This window comes from Salmo salar, chromosome 25 (genome assembly GCF_965601325.2).
Source record: "Salmo salar chromosome 25, fSalSal1, whole genome shotgun sequence".
Taxonomy (NCBI): domain Eukaryota; kingdom Metazoa; phylum Chordata; class Actinopteri; order Salmoniformes; family Salmonidae; genus Salmo; species Salmo salar.
The window spans coordinates 40,428,764-40,449,571 of NC_138315.1; the positions used below are offsets into that span (position 1 = coordinate 40,428,764).

General features: G+C 46.7%; 1 protein-coding gene and 1 long non-coding RNA gene across 4 annotated transcripts in view; both read left to right on the forward strand.

Moving 5' to 3' along the window:
- LOC106586782 (uncharacterized) overlaps positions 1-17,529 on the forward strand; it is a 30,080-nt gene extending 12,551 nt beyond the window's left edge. For 2 of the 3 annotated variants that reach the window (XM_014174404.3, XM_014174405.3), the window contains exons 4-11: positions 565-697; positions 2,812-2,976; positions 3,189-3,257; positions 3,360-3,584; positions 13,702-15,010; positions 15,313-16,445; positions 16,537-16,657; positions 16,782-17,529. In XM_014174404.3, coding sequence (XP_014029879.3) covers positions 565-697; positions 2,812-2,976; positions 3,189-3,257; positions 3,360-3,584; positions 13,702-15,010; positions 15,313-16,445; positions 16,537-16,657; positions 16,782-16,987 — 3,361 coding nt within the window. In that variant the 3' untranslated portion in view covers positions 16,988-17,529. The remainder of the gene's footprint in view (positions 1-564; positions 698-2,811; positions 2,977-3,188; positions 3,258-3,359; positions 3,585-13,701; positions 15,011-15,312; positions 16,446-16,536; positions 16,658-16,781) is intronic. The other variant, XM_014174407.3, reaches the window with a different exon arrangement.
- A 293-nt stretch (positions 17,530-17,822) lies between these two features.
- On the forward strand, positions 17,823-20,269 carry LOC106586744 (uncharacterized). The gene is made up of 3 exons (XR_001324244.3): positions 17,823-18,363; positions 18,484-18,621; positions 18,831-20,269. It is a non-coding gene; the product is annotated as an uncharacterized LOC106586744 (long non-coding RNA).
- The last annotated feature ends 539 nt before the right edge of the window (positions 20,270-20,808 follow it).

Here is a 20,808-nt window from a genome sequence, read left to right on the forward strand (position 1 = left end):
GAACATCTCTGGAGAGACCTGAAAATAGCTGTGCAGCAACGCTCCCCATCCAAACTGACAGAGCTTGAGAGGATCTGCAGAGAAGAACGGGAAAAACTCCCCAAATACAGGTGTACCAAGCTTTCAGCGTCATACCCAAGAAGACTCAAGGTTGGAATTGCTGCCAAAGGTGCTTCAACAAAGTACAGAGTAAAGGGTCTGAATACTTATGTAAATGTGATATTTCAGTTTTTATTTTTAATAAATTAGCAACAATTTCTAAAAACCTGTTTTTGCTTTGTCTTAGAATAAGGCTGTAACTTAATAAAACGTGGAAAAGGTCAAAGGGTCTTAATACTTTTAGAAGGCACTGTATTTTCTTTAGGAATTTAGTGGTGTAAAAGTAAAAGTTGTCAAAAATCTAAATATTAAAAGTACAGATACCCCCAAAAACTACTTAAGCAGTACTTTTAAGTATTTTTACTTAACTACTTTACACCACTGTGTGTGAATGCATGTGTGTTTACAAATGTAGCATTGATTCAATGATATCCATATTCCCTCCTCTCTCCATCCCTCTACCAGGTGTTCAGTCGTTTTGGGATCACGAGCTTTGTCACATGACAGTATCTTCCTGCCCAACCAGGATCTGTCTAGTCCGGAGCAGCCCAGAGTTCTATCCCAGGAGAACGTCCAAGGCAGGATCAAAGAACTGCAGGTGAGTCTGCATTCCATGGAGAACCCTCGATCTAGAGACCTGCATATGCATCTAAAGGTCCAAACCCCATTCAAAAGGAGTCCCACACCTCAAAGTAAACCCCATTGACCAGGGTGTCAAACTCATTTTGCTCCAGGGGTCTTCAACGAGGTCTGGAGGCCGCACTGAAAATGTGTTATATTTTCTTGCTGTCAAGATGAGCAAAAGATAGTTCTCTATCCATCGTTTTTGGAATTTTCGATACTCCATGAATTTCTAGCTTTAATTTGGGTGATTATCGAGCTGGGCACATCAATAAACTGTATAAATGTATGTACATTATAATTTCTACACAGTTTTGATTTGGTTTTAGCCATATATATCTACAGTGCCAGTGAAAAGTTGAAACACCTACTCATTCCAAGGTTTTTATTTATTTTTACTATTTACTACATTGTCGTATAATAGTGAAGACATCAAAACTATGAAATAACACGTGGAATCATGTAGTAACCAAAAAAGTGTTAAACAAATCAAAATATATTTGAGATTCTTCAAAGTAGACAAACTTTGCCTTGAAGACAGCTTTACACACTCTTGGCATTCTCTGAACCAGCTTCATGAGATAGTCACCTGGAATGCATTTTAATTAACAGGTGTGCCTTGTTGAAAGTTAATTTGTGGAATTTCTTTCCTTAATGTGTTTGAGCCAATCAGTTGTGTTGTGACAAGGTAGGGGTAGTATACAGAAGAGCCCTATTTGGTAAAAGACCAAGTACATATTATGTCAAGAACAGCTCAAATAAGCAAAGCGAAACGACAGTCCATCATTACTTTAAGACATGAAGGTCAGTCAATCCAGAAAATTTCATGAACTTTGAAAGTTTTTTCAAGTGCAGTCGCAAAAACCATCAAGCGCTATGATGAAACTGGCTCTCATAAGGACCGCCACAGGAAAGGAACACCCAGAGTTACCTCTGCTGCAGAGGATAAGTTCATTTAAATTAACTGCACCTCAAATTGCAGCCCAAATAAATGCTTCACAGAGTTCAAGTAACAGATACATCTCAACATCAACTGTTCAGAGGAGACTGCGTGAATCAGGCCTTCATGGTTTAATTGCTGCAAAGAAACCACTACTAAAGAACACCAATAAAAATAAGATAATTACTTGGGCCAAGAAGCACGAGCAATGGACATTAGACCAGTGGAAATCTGTCCTTTGGTCTGATGAATTCAAATGTTCAATTTTTGTTCCCACCTTCGTGTCTTTGTGAGACGCAGAGTAGGTGAACGGATGATCCCACTGTGAAGCATGGAAGAGGTGTGATGGTATGGGTGTGCTTTGCTGGTGACACTGTCAGTGATTTATTTAGAATTCAAGGCACACTTAACCAGCATGGCTCCCTCAGGATTCTGCAGCGATACACCATCCCATCTGGTTTGAGCTTAGTGGGACTATCATTTGTTTTTCAACAGGACAATGACCCAACAAACCTCCAGGGTGTGTAAGGGCTATTTGACCAAGAAGGCGAGTGATGGAGTGCTGCATGAAATGACCTGACTTCTACAATCACTGACCTCAACCCAATTGAGATGGTTTGGGATGAGTTGGACCCCAGAGTGAAGGAAAAGCAGCCAACAAGTGCTCAGCATATGTGGGAACTCCTTCAAGACTGTTGGAAAAGCATTCTAGGTGAAGCTGATTGAGAGAATGCCAAGAGTGTGCAAAGCTGTCATCAAGGCAAAGTGTGGCTACTTTGAAGAATCTCAAATATAAAATATATTTTGATTTGTTTAACACTTTTTTGGTTACTACATGATTCCATATGTGTTATTTCATCGTGTTGATGTCTTCACTATTATTCTACAATGTAGAAAATAGTAAAAATAAAGGAAAACCCTTGAATGAGTTGGTGTTCTAAAACTTTTGACCAGTAGTGTGTGTGTGTATATATATATATATATATATATATATATATATATATATATATATATATATATATTATTTCTTTTTGAATGGATTGGACCCCCATGGCATAGACCCTCATTCTTCTGTGTAAATCAGGAATTGATGTCAATGGGTTACCAAGTGGATCTCAAGCGAGGTGTCTGTATTTTTTCTGATTGGCCAGATAAAGCTGCTGCAGCAGAACATGCATCTAGGCCCACCCCCACTGGTTCTGCCAATTAAACATCCCGAGGACCTGGGGGGCAGCTCAGAGGACGATGGTCTGCCCCACAGCCCCCCCGAAATCTCCATAGGCAACAACAGAGCCCCCAGGGGGTTATCTTACAAGGTCAGCCCATCACCCACCTGTATCAGGCACTCTCTCCATCCGATCTCCAACCTCCACAAATTCCATACCCTTAACAAACCCTCCATACCTCACATTTCTCTAATTGAATAAGTAATTATGTTTATATTCCAGCAGTGCAGAAACAGTAGTTAAACATTTCATTCCTCATCAGCCATTGTGCATCACCCAAACCCTTCCCTTTTCCTCCACAGTTCCCTGCCCCTCCCAGGCACCATAGCTCTCTGAGTTTAGCAGGAACAGGAAGTGAGAAGGAAGTGCAGGTTATACCTTTTCCTGTTTGCGTGTCACTCACTATATCACTTGATATCAACTATGAGTTGTCATAGATCCAGATGTTTATCCTGTGTTTTATTTGTTCATAGGCCTCCTCCCAACCCTTGTCCCGTCCCCTCTCCCCCGTGCCCAAACCTCTTACCAACTCCGTGCCCCCCACCCCATCTGCCCCCCACTCTGTCTTCTCCCCTGCCTTGGACTTCAGCACCCCAGCCCAGTTCACCCCCTGCCTGGATAACTCTGCCGCCCGCCACCGCATGTCCATCAAACCCAGGAACCAGAGAGCCAGCGCCAAGAACAAAAGGCTGAACATGGTGAGTCCTGCCTGAGCATACCAACACCACATGGGGCTCTGCCTCTGGATCTCACACATACAGAGGAAGGCTCAGGAAATATCACAATGCTAACTGGATACACTTGCTCTATGATCAGTTTCTCGCTCCCTTGCTCTCTCTCTCGCTCTCTCAATTTCAATTTAAGGGCTTTATTGGCATGGGAAACATATGTTTACATTGCCAAAGCAAGTGAAATAGATAAACAAACAATTTTAAAAATTAACAGTAAACATTACACACAAAAGTTCCAAAATAATAAAGACATTTCAAATGTCATATTATGTGAAAATAGTTAAAGTACAAAAGGGAAAATGAATAAACATAAATACGGGTTGTATTTACAATGGTGTTTGTTCTTCACTGGTTGCCCTTTTCTTGTGGTAACAGGTCACAAATCTTGCTGCTGTGATGGCACACTGTGGTATTTCACCCAATAGATACAGTTGAAGTCGGAAGTTTACATACACCTCAGCCAAATACATTTAAACTCAGTTTTTCACAATTCCTGACATTTAATCCTAGTAAAAATTCTCTATCTTAGGTCAGTTAGGATCACCACTTTATTATAAGAATGTGAAATGTCAGAATAATAGTAGCGAGAAAGATTTATTTCAGCTTTTATTTCTTTCATCACATTCCCAGTGGGTCAGAAGTTTACATACACTCAATTAGTATTTGGTAGCATTGCCTTTAAATTGTTTAACTTGGGTCAAACGTTTTGGGTAGCCTCCCACAATAAATTGGGTGAATTTTGGCCCATTCCTCCTGACAGAGCTGGTGTAACTGAGTCAGGTTTGTAGGCCTCCTTGCTCGCACACACTTTTTCAGTTCTGCCCACAACTTTTCTATATGATTGAGGTCAGGGCTTTGTGATGACCACTCCAATACCATGACTTTGTTGTCCTTAAACCATTTTGTCACAACTTTGGAAATATGCTTGGGGTCATTGTCCATTTGGAAGACCCATTTGCGACCAAGCTTTAACTTCCTGACTGATGTCTTGAGATGTTGCTTTGCGAGGCTTAACACACTTAAATGTTTTACTCACGTTGGCTGCAGTGAAGGAGAGCCCGCAGGTTTTGTTAGCGGGCCGTGTCGGTGGCACTGTATTGTCCTCAAAGTGAGCAAAGAAGTTGTTTAGTTTGTCTGGGAGCAAGACATCGTGGTCCGCGACGGGGCTGATTTTCTTTTTGTAGTCCGTGATTGACTGTAGACCCTGCCACATACCTCTCGTGTCTGAGCCGTTGAATTGCGACTCTACTTTGTCTCTATACTGACGCTTAGCTTGTTTGATTGCCTTGCAGAGGGAATAGCTACACTGTTTGTATTCGGTCATGTTTCCGGTCACCTTGCCCTGATTAAAAGCAGTGGTTCGCACTTTCAGTTTTGCGCGAATGCTACCATCAATCCACGGTTTCTGGTTGGGCAAGGTTTTAATAGTCACTGTGGGTACAACATCACCGATGCACTTGCTAATAAACTCGCTCACTGAATCAGCGTATTCATCAATGTTATTGTCCGACGCTATCCGGAACATATCCCAGTCCATGTGATCGAAGCAATCTTGAAGCGTGTATTCCGATTGGTCGGACCAGCATTGAACAGACCTGAGCACGGGCGTTTCCTCTTTTAGTTTCTGTCTATAGGCTGGGAGCAACAAAATGGAGTTGTGGTCAGATTTTCCGAAAGGAGGGCGGTGGAGGGCTTTGTATGCATCGCAGAAGTTAGAGTAACAATGATCCAGGGTTTTACCAGCCCAGGTCACGCATTCGATATGCTGATAAAATTTAGGAAGCCTTGTTTTCAGATTAGCCTTTTTAAAATCCCCAGCTACAATAAATGCAGCCTCAGGATATGGTTTCCAGTTTACATAGAGTCCAATGAAGTTCTTTCAGGGCCGTCGATGTGTCTGCTTGGGGGGGATATACATGACTGTGATTATAATCGAAGAGAATTCTCTTGGTAGATAATGCGGTCGGCATTTGATTGTGAGGAATTCTAGGTCAGGTGAACAAAAGGACTTGAGTTTCTCCCCCGCCCTTCTCCTTACCAGAGAGATGTTTGTTTCTGTCGGCGTGATGCGTGAAGAAACCAGGTGGCTGTACTGCCTCTGGTAACGTATCCCGAGTGAGCCATGTTTCTGTGAAACAAAGAACGTTACAATCTCTGATGTCTCTCTGGAAGGCAACCCTTGCTTGGATTTCGTCTACCTTGTTGTCAAGAGACTGGACATTGGCGAGTAGTATGCTCGGGAGCGGTGTGCGATGTGCCCGTCTATGGAGCGTGACCAGAAGACCGCTCCATCTGCCCCTTCTGCGGCGCCGTTGTTTTGGGTCGCCGGCTGGCATCCGATCCATTGTCCTGGGTGGTGGACCAAACAGAGGATCCACCTCGGGAAAGTCATATTCCTGGTCGTAATGTTGGTAAGTTGACGTTGCTCTTATATCCAATAGTTCCTCCCGGATGTATGGAATAAAACTTAAGATTTCCTGGGGTAACAATGTAAGAAATAATACATAAAAAAAACTAAATACTGCATAGTTTCCTAGGAACGCGAAGCGAGGCTGCCATCTCTGTCGGCGCCGGAAGTTGAGATACCAGACTTGTGGAGGTCTACAATTTTTTTTCTGATGTCTTGGCTAATTTCTTTTGATTTTCCCATGATGTCAAGCAAAGAGGCACTGAGTTTGAAGGTAGGCCTTGAAAAACATCCACAGGCACACCTCCAATTGAGTCAAATGATGTCAATTAGCCTATCAGAAGCTTCTAAAGCCATGACATAATTTTCTGGAATTTTCCAAGCTGTTTAAAGGCACAGTCAACTTAGTGTACGTAATCTTCTGACCCACTGGAATTGTGATACAGTGAATTATAAGTGAAATAATCTGTCTGTAAACAATTGTTGGAAAAATTACTTGTCATGCACAAAGTAGATGTCCTAACCGACTTGCCAAAACTATAGTTTGTTAACAAGGAATTTGTGGAGTGGTTGAAAAACAAGTTTTAATGACTCCAACCTAAGTGTATGTAAACTTCCGACTTCAACTGTATGGGAGTTTATCAAAATTGGGTTTGTTTTCTAATTCTTTGTGGGTCTGTGTAATCTGAGGGAAATATGTCTCTAATATGGTCATACGTTTGGCAGGAGGTTAGGAAGTGCAGCTCAGTTTCCACCTTGAAGAGGGTGGGTGGGGCTTAAGCTGCATTCCTGTCTCACCCCACGGCCCTGTGGGAAGAAATGTGTGTGTTTTTGCTCATTTTAACCACATACTTGTTGTTTGTGTACATAGATTCTATAATGTCGTATGTTATTCCCCCAACACCACTTTCCATCAATTTGTATAGCAGACCCTCATGCCAAATTGAGTCAAAAGCTTTTTTAAATCAACAAAGCATTAAATCAAAACAAATTGCATTTCTCACATGCTCCGAATACAATAGGTGTAAACCTTACAGTGAAATGCTTACTTACAAGGCCTTAACCAGCAATGCAGTTTTAAGAAAAAACATGTTAAAGTATTTTCTAAAATAAACTGATGTAAATATTAAATAAAAAATATGATTTGTTATTTTATTAAGGAGCAACAATAAAATAACAGTAGCGAGGCTATATACAGGGGTTACCGGTACAGAGTCAATGTGCGGGGGCACCGGTTAGTCGAGGTATTTGAGGTAATATGTACATGTAGGTTGAGGTAAAGTGACTATGCATGGAAAATAAACAGAGTAGCAGCAGCGTAGAAATGGGGGGTGGGGATAATGCAAATAGTCTGGGTAACCATTTGATTATCTGTTCAGGAGTCTTATGGGTTGGGGGTAGAAGCTGTTAAAAGGCCTTTTGAACTTTGACTTGGTGCTCCGGTACCGCTTGCCGTGCGGTAGCAGAGAAAACAGTCTATGACTAGGGTGGCTGGAGTCTTTGGCAATTTTTTTGGCCTTCCTCTGACACCACCTTGTAAATAGACCCTGGATGGCAGGAAGCTTGGCCCCAGTGATGTACTGGGCTGTACACACTACCCTCTGTAGTGCCTTGCTGTTGGAGGCCGAGCAGTTGCCATACCAGGAAGAAGACTGTGTTTTGGTTTGTTTCTTTGTCAAATAGGGTGTGCAGGGTGAATACGTGGTCTGTCGTACGGTAATTTGGTAAAAATCCAATTTGACATTTGCTCAGTACATTGTTTTCACTGAGGAAATGTACAAGTCTGCTGTTAATGATAATGCGGAGGATTTTCCCCAGGTTGCTGTTGACGCATATCCCACGGAAGTTATTGGGGTCAAATATGTCTCCACTTTTGTGGATTGGGGTTATGTTTCACTATATTGGATCACTCCAATATATTGGTATCACTTCGCGACAGAGGGATACATCCGAGGTGAGGATTTACAGATTTACTCCCGTGTACACCTGTGTCACGGCTGGGGTCTGCCCCCATATATACACACCCCATGGCCGCGACACACGTTCTCATTCATTTTCTCGGCGGACGTCCATATGGTTTGAGGTACAAACTTTCTGAAGATCGCTTGGTAAGTCACTGGTAAGTGTAATATCTTGCATGGAAGTATACTCACTGGCTGTTTGCAGCCTGGTGCAGCTGGCCACATGGCCAGCCCCTCCTCTTGAGTGCTCCACTCGCTGCGCACGGTTGATATGTATCTTCCACCCATGGTTTGTTGTACTTGTGTTTTGTTAGCGTTACACTACGACTCTGTGTGCATCCATTAGTATGGTGGTTCTTGCTGCCACAAACTGTAATTTACCGAACACAACTTGCCGACTGGCTTGTTCTATGTGTGTGTTGTGAATTGCGTTAACATGCTGCTCCCCACGCCATAGGCGCGGGTTCTCTGCTAATTACCCTGCAGGGTTTTTTTCTTGTTCTTTCCCCTGCAGAGTGTAAGAGTATCGTGGTGGGCTTCCACTACGTTGAGACATTAACTTTGGAGTTCCTTAATGGAGTTACTCCATTATACAGTGCTTTTTTTACTGCTTGGATATTAAAGGTAATATTGCAGTAACAAAAAAAAATATTAAAAAAATACATATAAATCAAATCCATTACCTGGTTGCTGTGTTTTTGGCTGCCTGTTTTTCCCACAGGGGTCTTCCCCTGTGTTTGCAGAGGTACTGGGTAATTTATCCCTCACCGGCTTCCTATTCCTCCAAGCAGGTTACGACATAAGCTCTCCCAGGGCATCGGACTCCTGCTCCGTGGCCTTGCTGGCTTGGATGTATACCCTGTATACCTCGGAGAGGGCGATGGAGCGCCCTACTGGATGCCTGTTTTGTGTGGTGTTCTCAGAACGCCTGCGCCTGGCGCGATTGGAGGCCATGCGCAAGTGGGTCGGCCAGGCTTGGGCTCAGACTGGGGACGAGTTCCCTCCCTCAGGAGTGGTGCACAGCGAGCTGTTAGTCCCTCTACTGGGCCCAGTACCCCTCCCAGGAAGCGTGGCCAGAGCCACTGCAGGCCTCTCTACTGGGCCCTTCTGATGCCAGTCCTGGACGGGAGCATGAGTCAGATCGCTGGGACCACCTTGAACAGAGGGCGCATGCCCTGCATCAGGAGGTTGATAGCTTCGATGGTGGCAATAGCTGTTCCCCGTTGGCCAGGCTGTTCCTGGGGGACGATACTGGCACTGTTCACTGTGAGTGGGGCTACCAGGCTGACAGGCCATCAGAAGCCGGCAGCGGGGCTTCATTGCCCCCAGCGGCTCGAGAGGATATGAGGAGCCTACTCACTCGGGTAGCCACTGCACTGGACAACAAACTGGTGGACAGTGATGACTCTCCATCTGTCCCCATCTCTGCTGAGTTCCGCGAGGCCTTGCAGGAGAGCTGGGCCTCTGCCAGGGGGAGCTTCCGACTCACAGCAGAGACTAGACCATGGAGTTATGTTGCGTGCGTGGAGTCACTCGGGCCTCTGGGAGTACCCGACTATGGACACCATGACACCTTGGCTGAGCTTATGCCTTCCCATTGTGAAAGGTGTGATGGTGTCAACCGTCACTGCCATAGGGACGTGCCTGGGGGTGCCAGATGCTCGGCGCGCCAGAGGCGAGGCGGGCCCCAGCAGGACCCATAACACACCCTTCCCCGGCCTCGGCCGCTTCTCCCGGTCTCAAAGGGCAAAGTGGGAGGAGGGTGTGGAGACCCCCTGGGTGTTTGCCAAAGTGCTCTAGGGTTACCAACTCCAATTACAGTTCTGGCCACCGTCCTTCAGGGGCCTTCATGTCACCACAGTGGCCCCTGAAGAAAACCCTGCGGCTGGAGATCTCCTCACTCCTGGATAAGGGTGCCATGTGCAGGATCGAGACATCAGAACGGCTAGGTGGGTTCTACTCCACTTATTGTAGTCCCAAAAAGAAACAGAGGGTTTCGACCGATTCTGGACCTCCGCAACCGTAATGGGTACTTAGGTTCCACATGCTGTCCACAGCCCGCGTGGTTTGTGACACTGGACCTGAGGGATGCGTACTTCCATGTTCCTGTTCACCCAGCTCATTGGCAGTACCTCCGATTTGCTTTCGAAGGGACGGCTTACGAATTCATGGTTCTTCCCTCCAGCCTCTCCTTGGCACCCTGCACTTTCACAAAGTGCATGGACGCTGTCCTGGCACCTAAAACATCACGAGGATTGTTGATCCTCAATTACCTGGACGATTGGCTGATTTGTACCCCAACCAGGACCCAGGTCCTGTCAGACAGAGACATGCTCCTGACCCAAATCGGCGGGATGGGCATTACTGTAAACGACAAGAAGAGTCATCTGATGCCCACCCAGAGGGTGAGAGAACTGGATTCAGTCCTCATGAAAGCACGCCTGCCCACCAGAAGGGTTCAGGCGATCTTATCTTTCCTCGACCACTTTCGGCAGGGGCAGGTGGTATCCGCCCTGACCTGCCAATGCCTGTTGGGCTTGCTGACGGCAGCCTCTTTGCTGATTCCCCTGGGCCTGCTCCATCTCCGGCCTCTTCAGCAGTGGTTCAACTCCCACCGGCTGCACCCGAAGCGCCACCGTCACCGCCAGCTGTGGGTGACCACACAGTGCCTCATTGTTGAGGTGGCGGTGTCGCTCCTTTTTCTTAGATGGGGTGGAGATGCTGAGGATGTGCCGTCAGGAGCTGGTCAGCACAGACGCTTCCCAGATCGGCTGGGGGGTGTGACCAAGGGCAGGTCAGCCAGCGACTGTTGGATACCCCCTCGGAGCAGCAGGTACATCAATACACTAGAGTTCTGAGCTGTACTGCTGGCTCTGCGGTCTTTCCTTCCACATCTGAAGGGAAGACATGTCCTGGTGAGAACGGACAACACCACAGTGGTGGCTTACATCAACCATCAGGGTGGCCTGAGGTCCCACCGCCTCCATCTGATGACACGGGAGCTCCTTCGCTGGGCTCAGGGACATCTAGCGTCTCTACGCGCAGCACATGTACCTGGCATCCTGAATGTGGCAGCGGATATGCTCTCGAGGGAGGGCCTGCCATCTTGGGACTGAAGCCTACAGCCCCAGGTCGTGCAGCACCTGTGGGACAAGTTTGGGACCTGTTTGCCTCCCTAGGCAATACACACTGCCCCCTGTGGTACTCCATGTACAACAGGGCCTCTGGGCTTGGTAGCTCGGGCTCACGATTGGCCAGGGCTGGAGCTTTACGCATTCCCCCATCTTTTTCCTCTGATCCAGGATGTGCTGGACAGGACCAGGATGGCGGAGCATCGTCTGCTCCTGGGTGCCCCATACTGGCCCATACGACCCTGGTTCAGCCTTCTCCTGTCCCTGTTGTCTGGGACACCTTGGCAACTGCCCCTGAGACCCAACCTGCCGGGGGAACTCTGTGGCGTCCGAGACTGCACTGCCTCAGTCTGTGGGCTTGGCTGCTGAACGGCACCAATGGTCCATGTTTGGACTACAGGAGGGCGTAATAAACACCATGCAGAGCACAAGGGCACCGGCTACAACCGCAGCATACCAGTTGCACTGGCGGTTGTTCTGCTCTTGGTGCACTGGTATTGAGGTTGTGCACGAGTCATGCAGGGTGCAGTATGTCCTCCACCTGCAGTCTGGCTTGGATGAGGGCTTGGCAGCCTCTACACTGAGAGGGTATTTGCCGCAATATCTGCCTTCCATGTGGGGTGGATGGACAGGCCGGTGGGGCGCTATCCCTTGTTCTCCAGGTTTATGAACTGCATCCAGCTAGGACCCGCTCAATGGCGAGCTGGGATCTGGATGTGGTCTTGGCAGCTTTGGCAAAGCCGCCTTTCAAACAGTTGGAGTCTGCCTCCCTGAAACACCTCTCTATGAAGGTGGTTTTCTTGGTAGCGATTACTTCCATGAAGAGGTTGGGTGAGCTCCATGCTTTTTCGGTAAATTCTGAGTGCTACCGGATGGACCCGGTGGGAGGAGTATATCTCTCCGCCCCAACCATTCATTCCTCCCGAAGGTTCTGCTTACAACCCCCCGGCAGTGGTAGGGGAGTCTGGGCCTCCCTCCGGTATCACCTCCCCTTCCGGGGACTGTGCCGGGGCCCTCCTTCCACATTGACGGCCCCTGCGTCTCGGTCCCGCGCTGGGACTTTGCCGTTGGCTGGCCAGGTCCCTGTAGCACCGACTAATCTGGTACGGGTATACCAATATATTGAAGTGATCCAATATAGTGAAACATAACGAAGGTTACGTATGTAACCACGGTTATGTGAGCTATATGGATCACTCCAATCATCTACGGCGCTAGAGGCGCCTCAAAAATGATGTAGAGAACGTGTGTCGCGGCCATGCGGTCTATATATAGGCGCGGACCCAAGCCGTGACACAGGTGTACACGGGAGTAAATCTGTAAATCCTCACCTCGGATGTATCCCTCTGCCGAGGACTGATACAAATATATTGGAGTGATCCATATAGCTCACACAACCGTAGTTACATACGTAACCTTCGTTATCAGTCCTTGGTTCCAAATATTGGGGAAGATGCTATAGCTAAGGATGATGTTAAAGTGTTTAAGTCTAGCCAATTGGAATTTGTGCTCTGTATATTATAATAGGTGATCCTAAGATTTGTATTTGATCATGTGTATGTTTGTGCTGTTTGTTCTTTGCTATAGGGCCAAAAAGATTGGAGAAGTTGTTTATCCATACATCTCTATTTTCGATAGATAACTCTTCCTGTTGTTGTTTGTTTAGTGTTGTCCAATTTTCCCAGAAGTGGTTAGTCTATTGATTCTTTAATTACATTGAGCTGATTTCTGACGTGCTGTTCCTTCTTTTTCCATAGTGTATTTCTGTGTAGTTTTAGTGATACTCTCTCTCTCAATTTAAGGGGCTTAGTTGGCATGGGAGACATATGTTTACATTGCCAAAGCAAGTGAAATAGATAATAAACTAAAGTGAAATAAACAGTAAACATTACACTCACAAAAGAATAAAGACATTTCAAATGTCATTTTATGTCTATATACGGTGTACGGTGTTGTAATGATGTGCCAATAGTTAAAGTACAAAAGGGAAAATAAATACACATACATATGGGTTGTATTTACAATGGTGTTTGTTCTTCACTGGTTGCCCTTTTCTTGTGGCAACAGGTCACAAATCTTACTGCTGTGATGGCACACTGTGGTATTTCACCCAATAGACATGGGAGTTTATCAAAATTGGATTTGTTTTCGAATTCTTTGTGGGTTTGTGTAATCTGAGGGAAATATGTGTCTCTAATATACATTTGGCAGGAGGTTAGGAAGTGCAGCTCAGTTTCCACCTCATTTTGTGGGCAGTGTGCACCAGGTCTGCCTTCAGCGGCCTTTCTCAATAGCAAGGCTATGCTCACTGAGTCTGCACAGTCAAATATTTCCTTAATTTTGGGTCAGTCACAGTGGTCTCTCAGATCGTTCACAGCTTTGTGGAAGTTACCTGTCACGCTGATGTTTAGGCTGAGGTATTTATAGTTTTTTCTGTGCATTAGGGCAACGGTGTCTAGATGGAATTTGTATTCATGGTCTTGGTTACTGGACCTTTTTTGGAACACCATTATTCTTGTCTTACTGAGATTTACTGTCAGGGCCCAGGTCTGACAGAATCTCTCTCGTTCTCGCTCTCTCTCCAGACTGAGTCGAGACCACGCTCAGAGAGTCTCAACAACTTTAACCAACCCTTGATAGAAGAAGAGGAAGGGCCTGCCATTACCGGGGGGAGAACACGTTTACGCTGTCACTCTACCCTGATCCTAAAGGTGCAACAAGGGGGGTCGACCACCCCCACTGCACCCCCAGAGTTGACACCCCTAAAGTCGAGTTCCACAGAGGTTGAGGGGTCCCCCAAAAAACCCACCCTCCCCTGCAAGCCCTCCCCACAAGAGCAGCCCCATCCTGGGGTTCCAGTTGTCTCCCCTGCCCCTGTGACCCGCCAGCTACCTGGAGCTAAACAGCCACAGCCCTCATCTGTGACCACAGTGCAGGACCTGAGATACACTCCACAACAACAGACCCTGAACCAGTCCCTGAGAGACCCCAAGCCCCTAGACCCATCTCAAACCAAGAGGGATGTCCTGAGCAAGAGTGGGGTAACGGATTCTACCTCCAGCACCGAGGGAAGCCCCAAAGACGAACCACTCCTTGCTGCCAGGCCCACAGCTAGCCTGACCTCAGTGGTGACTCTCAGAACGTCCTCTCTGAGGAGCAAGTCAGAGGCTAGGGCTGGTGGTCAGAGTACCACACAGCCACCTGCAGGCCAGGAGGACACAGGTCAGGCAGAGCCAATGTCTACTGGAGGAGCTCCGAAGCCAGGCTCCGGGCCCTTCCTGTTCTCCATCAACTCAGCCAAGGGGCGAGAAACACCCAGGATGGGAAGTGGTGGTTTCTTGGTAGTAGTGGAGCAGGCTGGGGATGGGGCGAAGAGGAAGGGGAGGGAGGAGGGGACAGAGGTAAAGTTGACCCCCTCAAACGCCAGCCAGAGGGGGCAGGAGCAGCAGAGGGGCAGGCAGGAGAGGGACAAGCCCAAAGAAGAGGAGTTGACTGCCATCGATATGGGGGGGAAAGTCTCGGAAGGGGAGGAGGAGGAGGAGGAGGAGAGCGGTGAGGGAGTGGAGGATGCAGTGGAAGCAAAGGAGGAGACAGAGGTAGATGGAAAAATTGCATTTGGCGTGAACCTTCGCTCCATCTCTCTCTCTCCGAGGGTACAGGCAGAGGCAACCACCAACCAATCAGATCTCAAGATAAATCGTCACAGTGCAGAGGTGGGCGCTCTCCTTCTTGCCCCTTATACTCCCTCCTCAAAACCCACCGGGTTTGAGGGGCTTCGGGACACCCCTCCAACCAGGGCTAACTCCATGCCCAAAAAGCTCTATACAAACAACTGGGATGCCCCCACAACACTGTCGTCACCCAGGGGAATGGCTGGCTCCCTCAGAGAAGCAGGTGAGACCCGCTCTGTGAAATGGATGAATATTCAGCCATGTGGGTAAATAATGAACATGATATACAGGAAGTCATGTGTTTACTGGATAGGGATGTCAGTGCTGGACTTTGTCCCCAGCTACACTTCTACAGAATATACAATCTCTATGTTATCAGGGCAGTTAACCAATGAAGGAGATATGCTGCACTAGAATAAGAATGACAGGCTACACCGGAATGATAGACTGTTACTGTGCTGGTTAAAACACCACCAGTGCTGTTTGATCATGTGAATGTGTCTAACCCCCTGTTTCCTCCCTTAGATACAGCAACCCCCGCCCACTCTACCCCCTCACCTCTCATTAAAGAGGACCAAACCCTGCCTGGCCTACCCATAGACGCCCAGGCTACCTCCTCAGCCCCTCAGAACCCCCCGACTGCCCCCCAGGCGGCACCCCAGGCTGCCGTATCGTGGATGAGCATGGCATGGGGGAAGACCAGGGGCCTCCAGCAGCTCTTCACCAGCAGTTTGCCCAGAGAGTTCACCGGCATGCAGTCCCCAACTCAACCGCAGGTTCAGACCACAACGCAACCACACACACCGTCACTGGCTAGGATTGTGATGCAAACTCAGAGACAGAATGCAACACAACCACAAACGACAACGCCACCACAGGCTCAGACCACAACACAACCACAATCACAGACCACAATGCAACCCCTGACTGCTAAACTACTGCAGTCACAGAATGCAGTGCAACCACCACAGACAGCAGCACAAGCCCCCACACAGACCACAAAACTACCAGTGACACAGACCACAATGCCACCACAGGCTCAGACCACAAAGCTACCAGTGACACAGACCACAAAACACCTGCAGACCACCAAAACACCACAGACACAGAACGCAACACAACCACAAACAATGACACAACAATCAACACAGAACTCAAAACCATCAACACAGACGTCCAACCAAATCAACAGTCGAGCAGCACAACCAACCGCTACTCAACCGCTAGCCCAGTCTACACAACGCTCCGTGTCTCAGGTGACCCCACAGTCCAGCCGACGAGCAAACCAGCCCACCCTGTGCTCCACTCCACAGACCCAAGCCCAAATAACACTACGGATCGCCCCAATGGGTGCAACTTCCACTCAGCCACCGGCCCCATCTACCCTCTCGTCAAGCCCACGCTCCACACCCAGCCAGCCCCCTTGGAGCGCACAAGGTCTCAACCCTATCCCCCAGCCCAAACCAGCCTTAGCTCCAACAACAACCCCAGTCCAACTCCTAGTGAGAGGTGAGAAGTTCCCTAGCGACCACAGGAATAGTGAGGGGGCGGCTGTGTCAACAGAGGAGAGGGTGGACCGGGACAGGCCATTGACTGTGGGAGGGACGGCAGCCTTTTTGGAGAAACGGGCAGAGTGGACCCCTCCTGCTGGAAGCAAGGTAACATCCCTGCTCTCTCTCACACATCATCTGAGAACAGAGGTGTCAATCAAATAGAGTTTCAGTTCACTCTCACTCCTCCCCAATACAGGTAGAGCTCAGGAGAACCAGAACCCCACCTGAGTCTCAGCCCACGGCTGAATTGGCTGCTCCTCCCAAAGCCACAACTATTCACAGAGACGCTAAAGATGCTAAACTCGACAGGAGGCCAGGTAGAGCGATGTTAACACATTGGATGGTTGAAATAGTGACTGATTTATATGTTATAGTAGCCATTAAGATAGTGTCCTATTCATTTCTATGGTCATCCTAACAGCCTCTGTGTTCCCCTCTTAGAATCGAGCCCAACCATAGTGGCAGGCAGACTTGCAGACCGAGAGGACAAATGGCTGAGGAAAAACATGCCAACTTCATTGTCTCCTTCATCATCACCTTCGTTATCATCCCCCTTGCAGACCATTTCTGACAGCGGGGGTCAGCCATCTTGGATGGAACTGGCCAAGAGGAAGTCAATGGCCTGGAATGACAAGACCATGGACTGATAGAATGAGAAAGAAAGAAAGAAAAGAAAGAGAGCGTCAGGGGGATATGTACTGTATATAGGGAGATAAAAAGAGAGAAGGGGGAGTTCCTTATTTGAATGCACTTATTGCTAATTGCTCTGGACAAGAGCTCCTTTGTAAGTTGTGAGAGTGACAGAGGGAAAGAAACATCAACAATGGTAGTGATGGGAATGTAGAGAGACTGAATGACAAAGTGAGATGTTGAGTTCATTGAAGTGGAATTTAATTGACCTTGGAAGCAACAGCTATTGGTCGAAACATGCTTCCCTTGAATGTACAGACGTGCTGTGTTTGCGAAACAACGTTTGTACTTCATGTTTCTTGTATGGGATAACTATGAAGCTGATTGGTTTTCTGTCAGTAAGTTCTTATCTTTTGAGTTTTGATCCAAACATATTTTTTTCCCCAAAGTCTGGGCTTATGTTGGAGATGGAAATAATATTGTTTGAATTATCTATGAATGCTTCATCAGAAATAAATCATTTATATGATACAGTAGTTGTAATAAATGTTGATATATCGGTGTGTTTTCTGTCAATAAGACAGTTGTCTGTCATTGTATTTTTGCTGACTATACAAACAGAGTATTAAAAGTACCCTGTCTGTGAACTCACTCCCCACAGGTGTCTCAGGTGGAGTCGGGATATGCAAAAAAAAACATTTCCAATAGGACAAATATAATCACACACAAAATGATTTAAGCATTTAATATCAAAACTATTTTGGTTATTCAAAGACAATGTAGGACTTCAGAAAGCTGCACAGAAATATAAAATGTGTCAAACCACATTTAAAGCAGCATGTATGACTAGTTCTGGCCTGGGAGAATTTCAGAACGGAGGGCGACATTCTCCCAGTCATTACGTGCTGTACCAGGGGGTGGCGCTGTGGCAATTCTTGTCTACCCCTTGCGCAACTAGTGTCTCCGCCTATCGCTCTCTGCTTACAATACGAAAACACACATACATGATTCACTAAACAGACAACTTCTCAAAGTTTTATGAAGACATACCATCTTTCCCAGGTATTATTTGGCGCTACACTCTTAGGAACTCTTGGGCTGTCGCGTCCAACGACCCCGTGTCCGAGTAGGAGGTCGCCCCCGTTGTGCTAGTGGACAACAGCGGGCTTTGGAAACCGGCATAACCGCACTTGGTGTTACAAGATGGTGCGGAGAAGCCCAAAGAAAGCGTCAAATCGAAAACCAAGGATGCAGCGCCCGTGTCCTCTGCGTCCAGGGTGTTCTCCTATCAGATGGAGGAGATGCCAGTGCCCCCTCACCAGGAGACGGCGAGGACCGCCAGATACATGGCCCACTACAGCGGCTGAGGATATCTCACCACCATCAAGACAAGGTACAGTACTACATTACAATTGCTCCATGAAGCACATTATCACTCAACATTTAGTATCATGTGTTGTGTTCAGATAACAGCCAGGTATAGCCTGTGTATAACAATATTTTGTGTCCACAGATAAAGGGCCTTCCTTTTGGGAATATCTTCTCGACAGGAGTCCTCTATTTCTACGTCACCCTGATGGACTGTAGCAGACCTGAGAAGCTTCCCATTCGCCTCGCTCACTTTCTCAGAGGCAGAGGGAGACTAATGCAGGTAGAATGGAGAGTGTGTAGTGGGTTGTGATACAACCTGTGATCGAACCAGGGTCTGTAGTGACACCTCTAGCACTGAGATGCAGAGCCTTAGACCGCTGCGCCACTTGGGAGCTCTTGGGTCCCCATCCAGTAATACATTGAAGTGGCACATTAAGGCTTGCTGCGTGTATGTCTGTGTTATGGTTCAACATTGTTATGTCTCCCCAGGCAGCAGATGTATGATCCTGAGGACCCTCGCTGTGCCAGACTGACTCTGACAGGCAAGATGGTGGAGGTGGAGTTCGCCAAGAAGGCCATGTTCTCCAGGTGTGTGCGCAGGGCACACTAATTGTTCGTCCTCCCTGAACATGTTTTGAGTGTCTGTCCAATTGTCTCTACATATGTGCAATGTGTGTGAGCCTTTGTACTTAGCATACCTGTCTGCGTGTTTATTGAGTAAAATGCTCTTGCTCGTCGACACCCTGTGATGAAGAAATGGCCAGTGGGACACAACTGGTTCTTGATGAAGCTGCAGCTAACCCAGGTCTGGCTCCAGGATTGGGTCGGAGGAGTGTCACTCATCCCCCTGGAAGACTACTTCAAAGCCACACCCTACTGAGAGGAACTTCATCCACAATGTATATGAAATCTGCTACACCGTGTCAGATACAACACACGGTACCAATACAAGACTGGTGCCTCCCTGTATGGCACAGCAGCTGTCATCACATTCATCACCACAAACACAACATAATGGGAGGCTCTAGAACCTTCAAACTCAACTCTGGACCTAGATGCCAGTTCCACTGTGTTTTTTCATTGTTGCCCTCTAATCAGGGACTGATTTACACCTGGGATACCAGGTGGGTGCAATTAATTCTCAGATGGAACAGAAAAGGGTAAGAGTTGAATAGCCCTGCTCTAGAAGCTTTTGTTCTGGAATATTTTGAAGTGAGATGGGAAATATGAAGAGGGTTTAGACCTTCTCTAGGCAGAGTGTGGTCTTACCATGGCTCATGCAGAGTAACAACAAATGTAAGATGTCATCCAGTTCAAGGGAAAGCTTCAGAATGTGAATATACAGACGTAGATATAGATGCCTTTAAGCAGACACTGGAGATTGTTAAATGTACAGAATGATTTACTTGCTTTGCAGATGTTGTTTATCCAATGCTACCACAAAGCTTTTTCACATAATCTTCTGTCCAACAGCTAGACAATGACAAACCAAAAACCTAGCTAAAACAGGCTCATGTCTGGTGGACAATAGATTGACTCTGATCTTGAGTTGTCAAGTCACATTTCTATTTTCTGCATAGGTCAAATAATGGACATGTTTTCCCAGTCTTTCAATCGCGGTATTGATGCAGTAGCCTAAAGCTGATAAAGTGTTATGATTTTTCATTTTTATAATTGAACCACTGTCAATGTAGGTATGCTCCTAATTATGCACCGATCAAAATGCCTTTTTCTATATTAACTGCTTTTCAAAAAGTATTTTGGTTGCACTTGCAGGCTATTCTTTGATTGCTGAAATCTCGTGTTTCCAGTCCGTCCACACTAGTCGCGGCGTTGAGTTTAATTGGCTACACATTATTAAAACAATTTTAGTCTTTGGTAAATAAATACTGGACCGATTCAGTCCAAACTGCATACAGTATTTCTAATTTTGTTGTCAATGTATTTGTTAATTTGTCAAACAGTATTTTGGGATTTTGGTGCTGAAGAGAGTGGGCTCCAGAGTGGCGCAGCGGTCTACATCTCAGTGCTAGAGGCATCACTACAGACCCTGGTTCGATTCCAGGCTGTATCACAACCAGCCGTGATAGGGAGTAGGGTTGCACATTTTGGGGAGTATTCAGAGGTGGACATTTTCCGTGGGAATTAACGGAAATATATGCAAATTAATATTAATACCATTTAAATATAGATGTTTTTTGCATTGGATATATTTACCATATCATATGGAGACAGAAACATAAACCTTTTACCTTATCATAAGTAGACATAATTGCAAATGATTAAATCCTTCCAATAGAAATTTAAAAAACGATTTAGTTACGAATTGAACTTTAATTAAATGAGTTGACTCTTCACATGGGATGATTTCACTGAACAACAAAAGAAAGGGAATATTGAATGATCCCCAGTGATCCATCGCATCTCCCAAAAACGTTTTCAACATACATCTGTAAAATGATAGTCT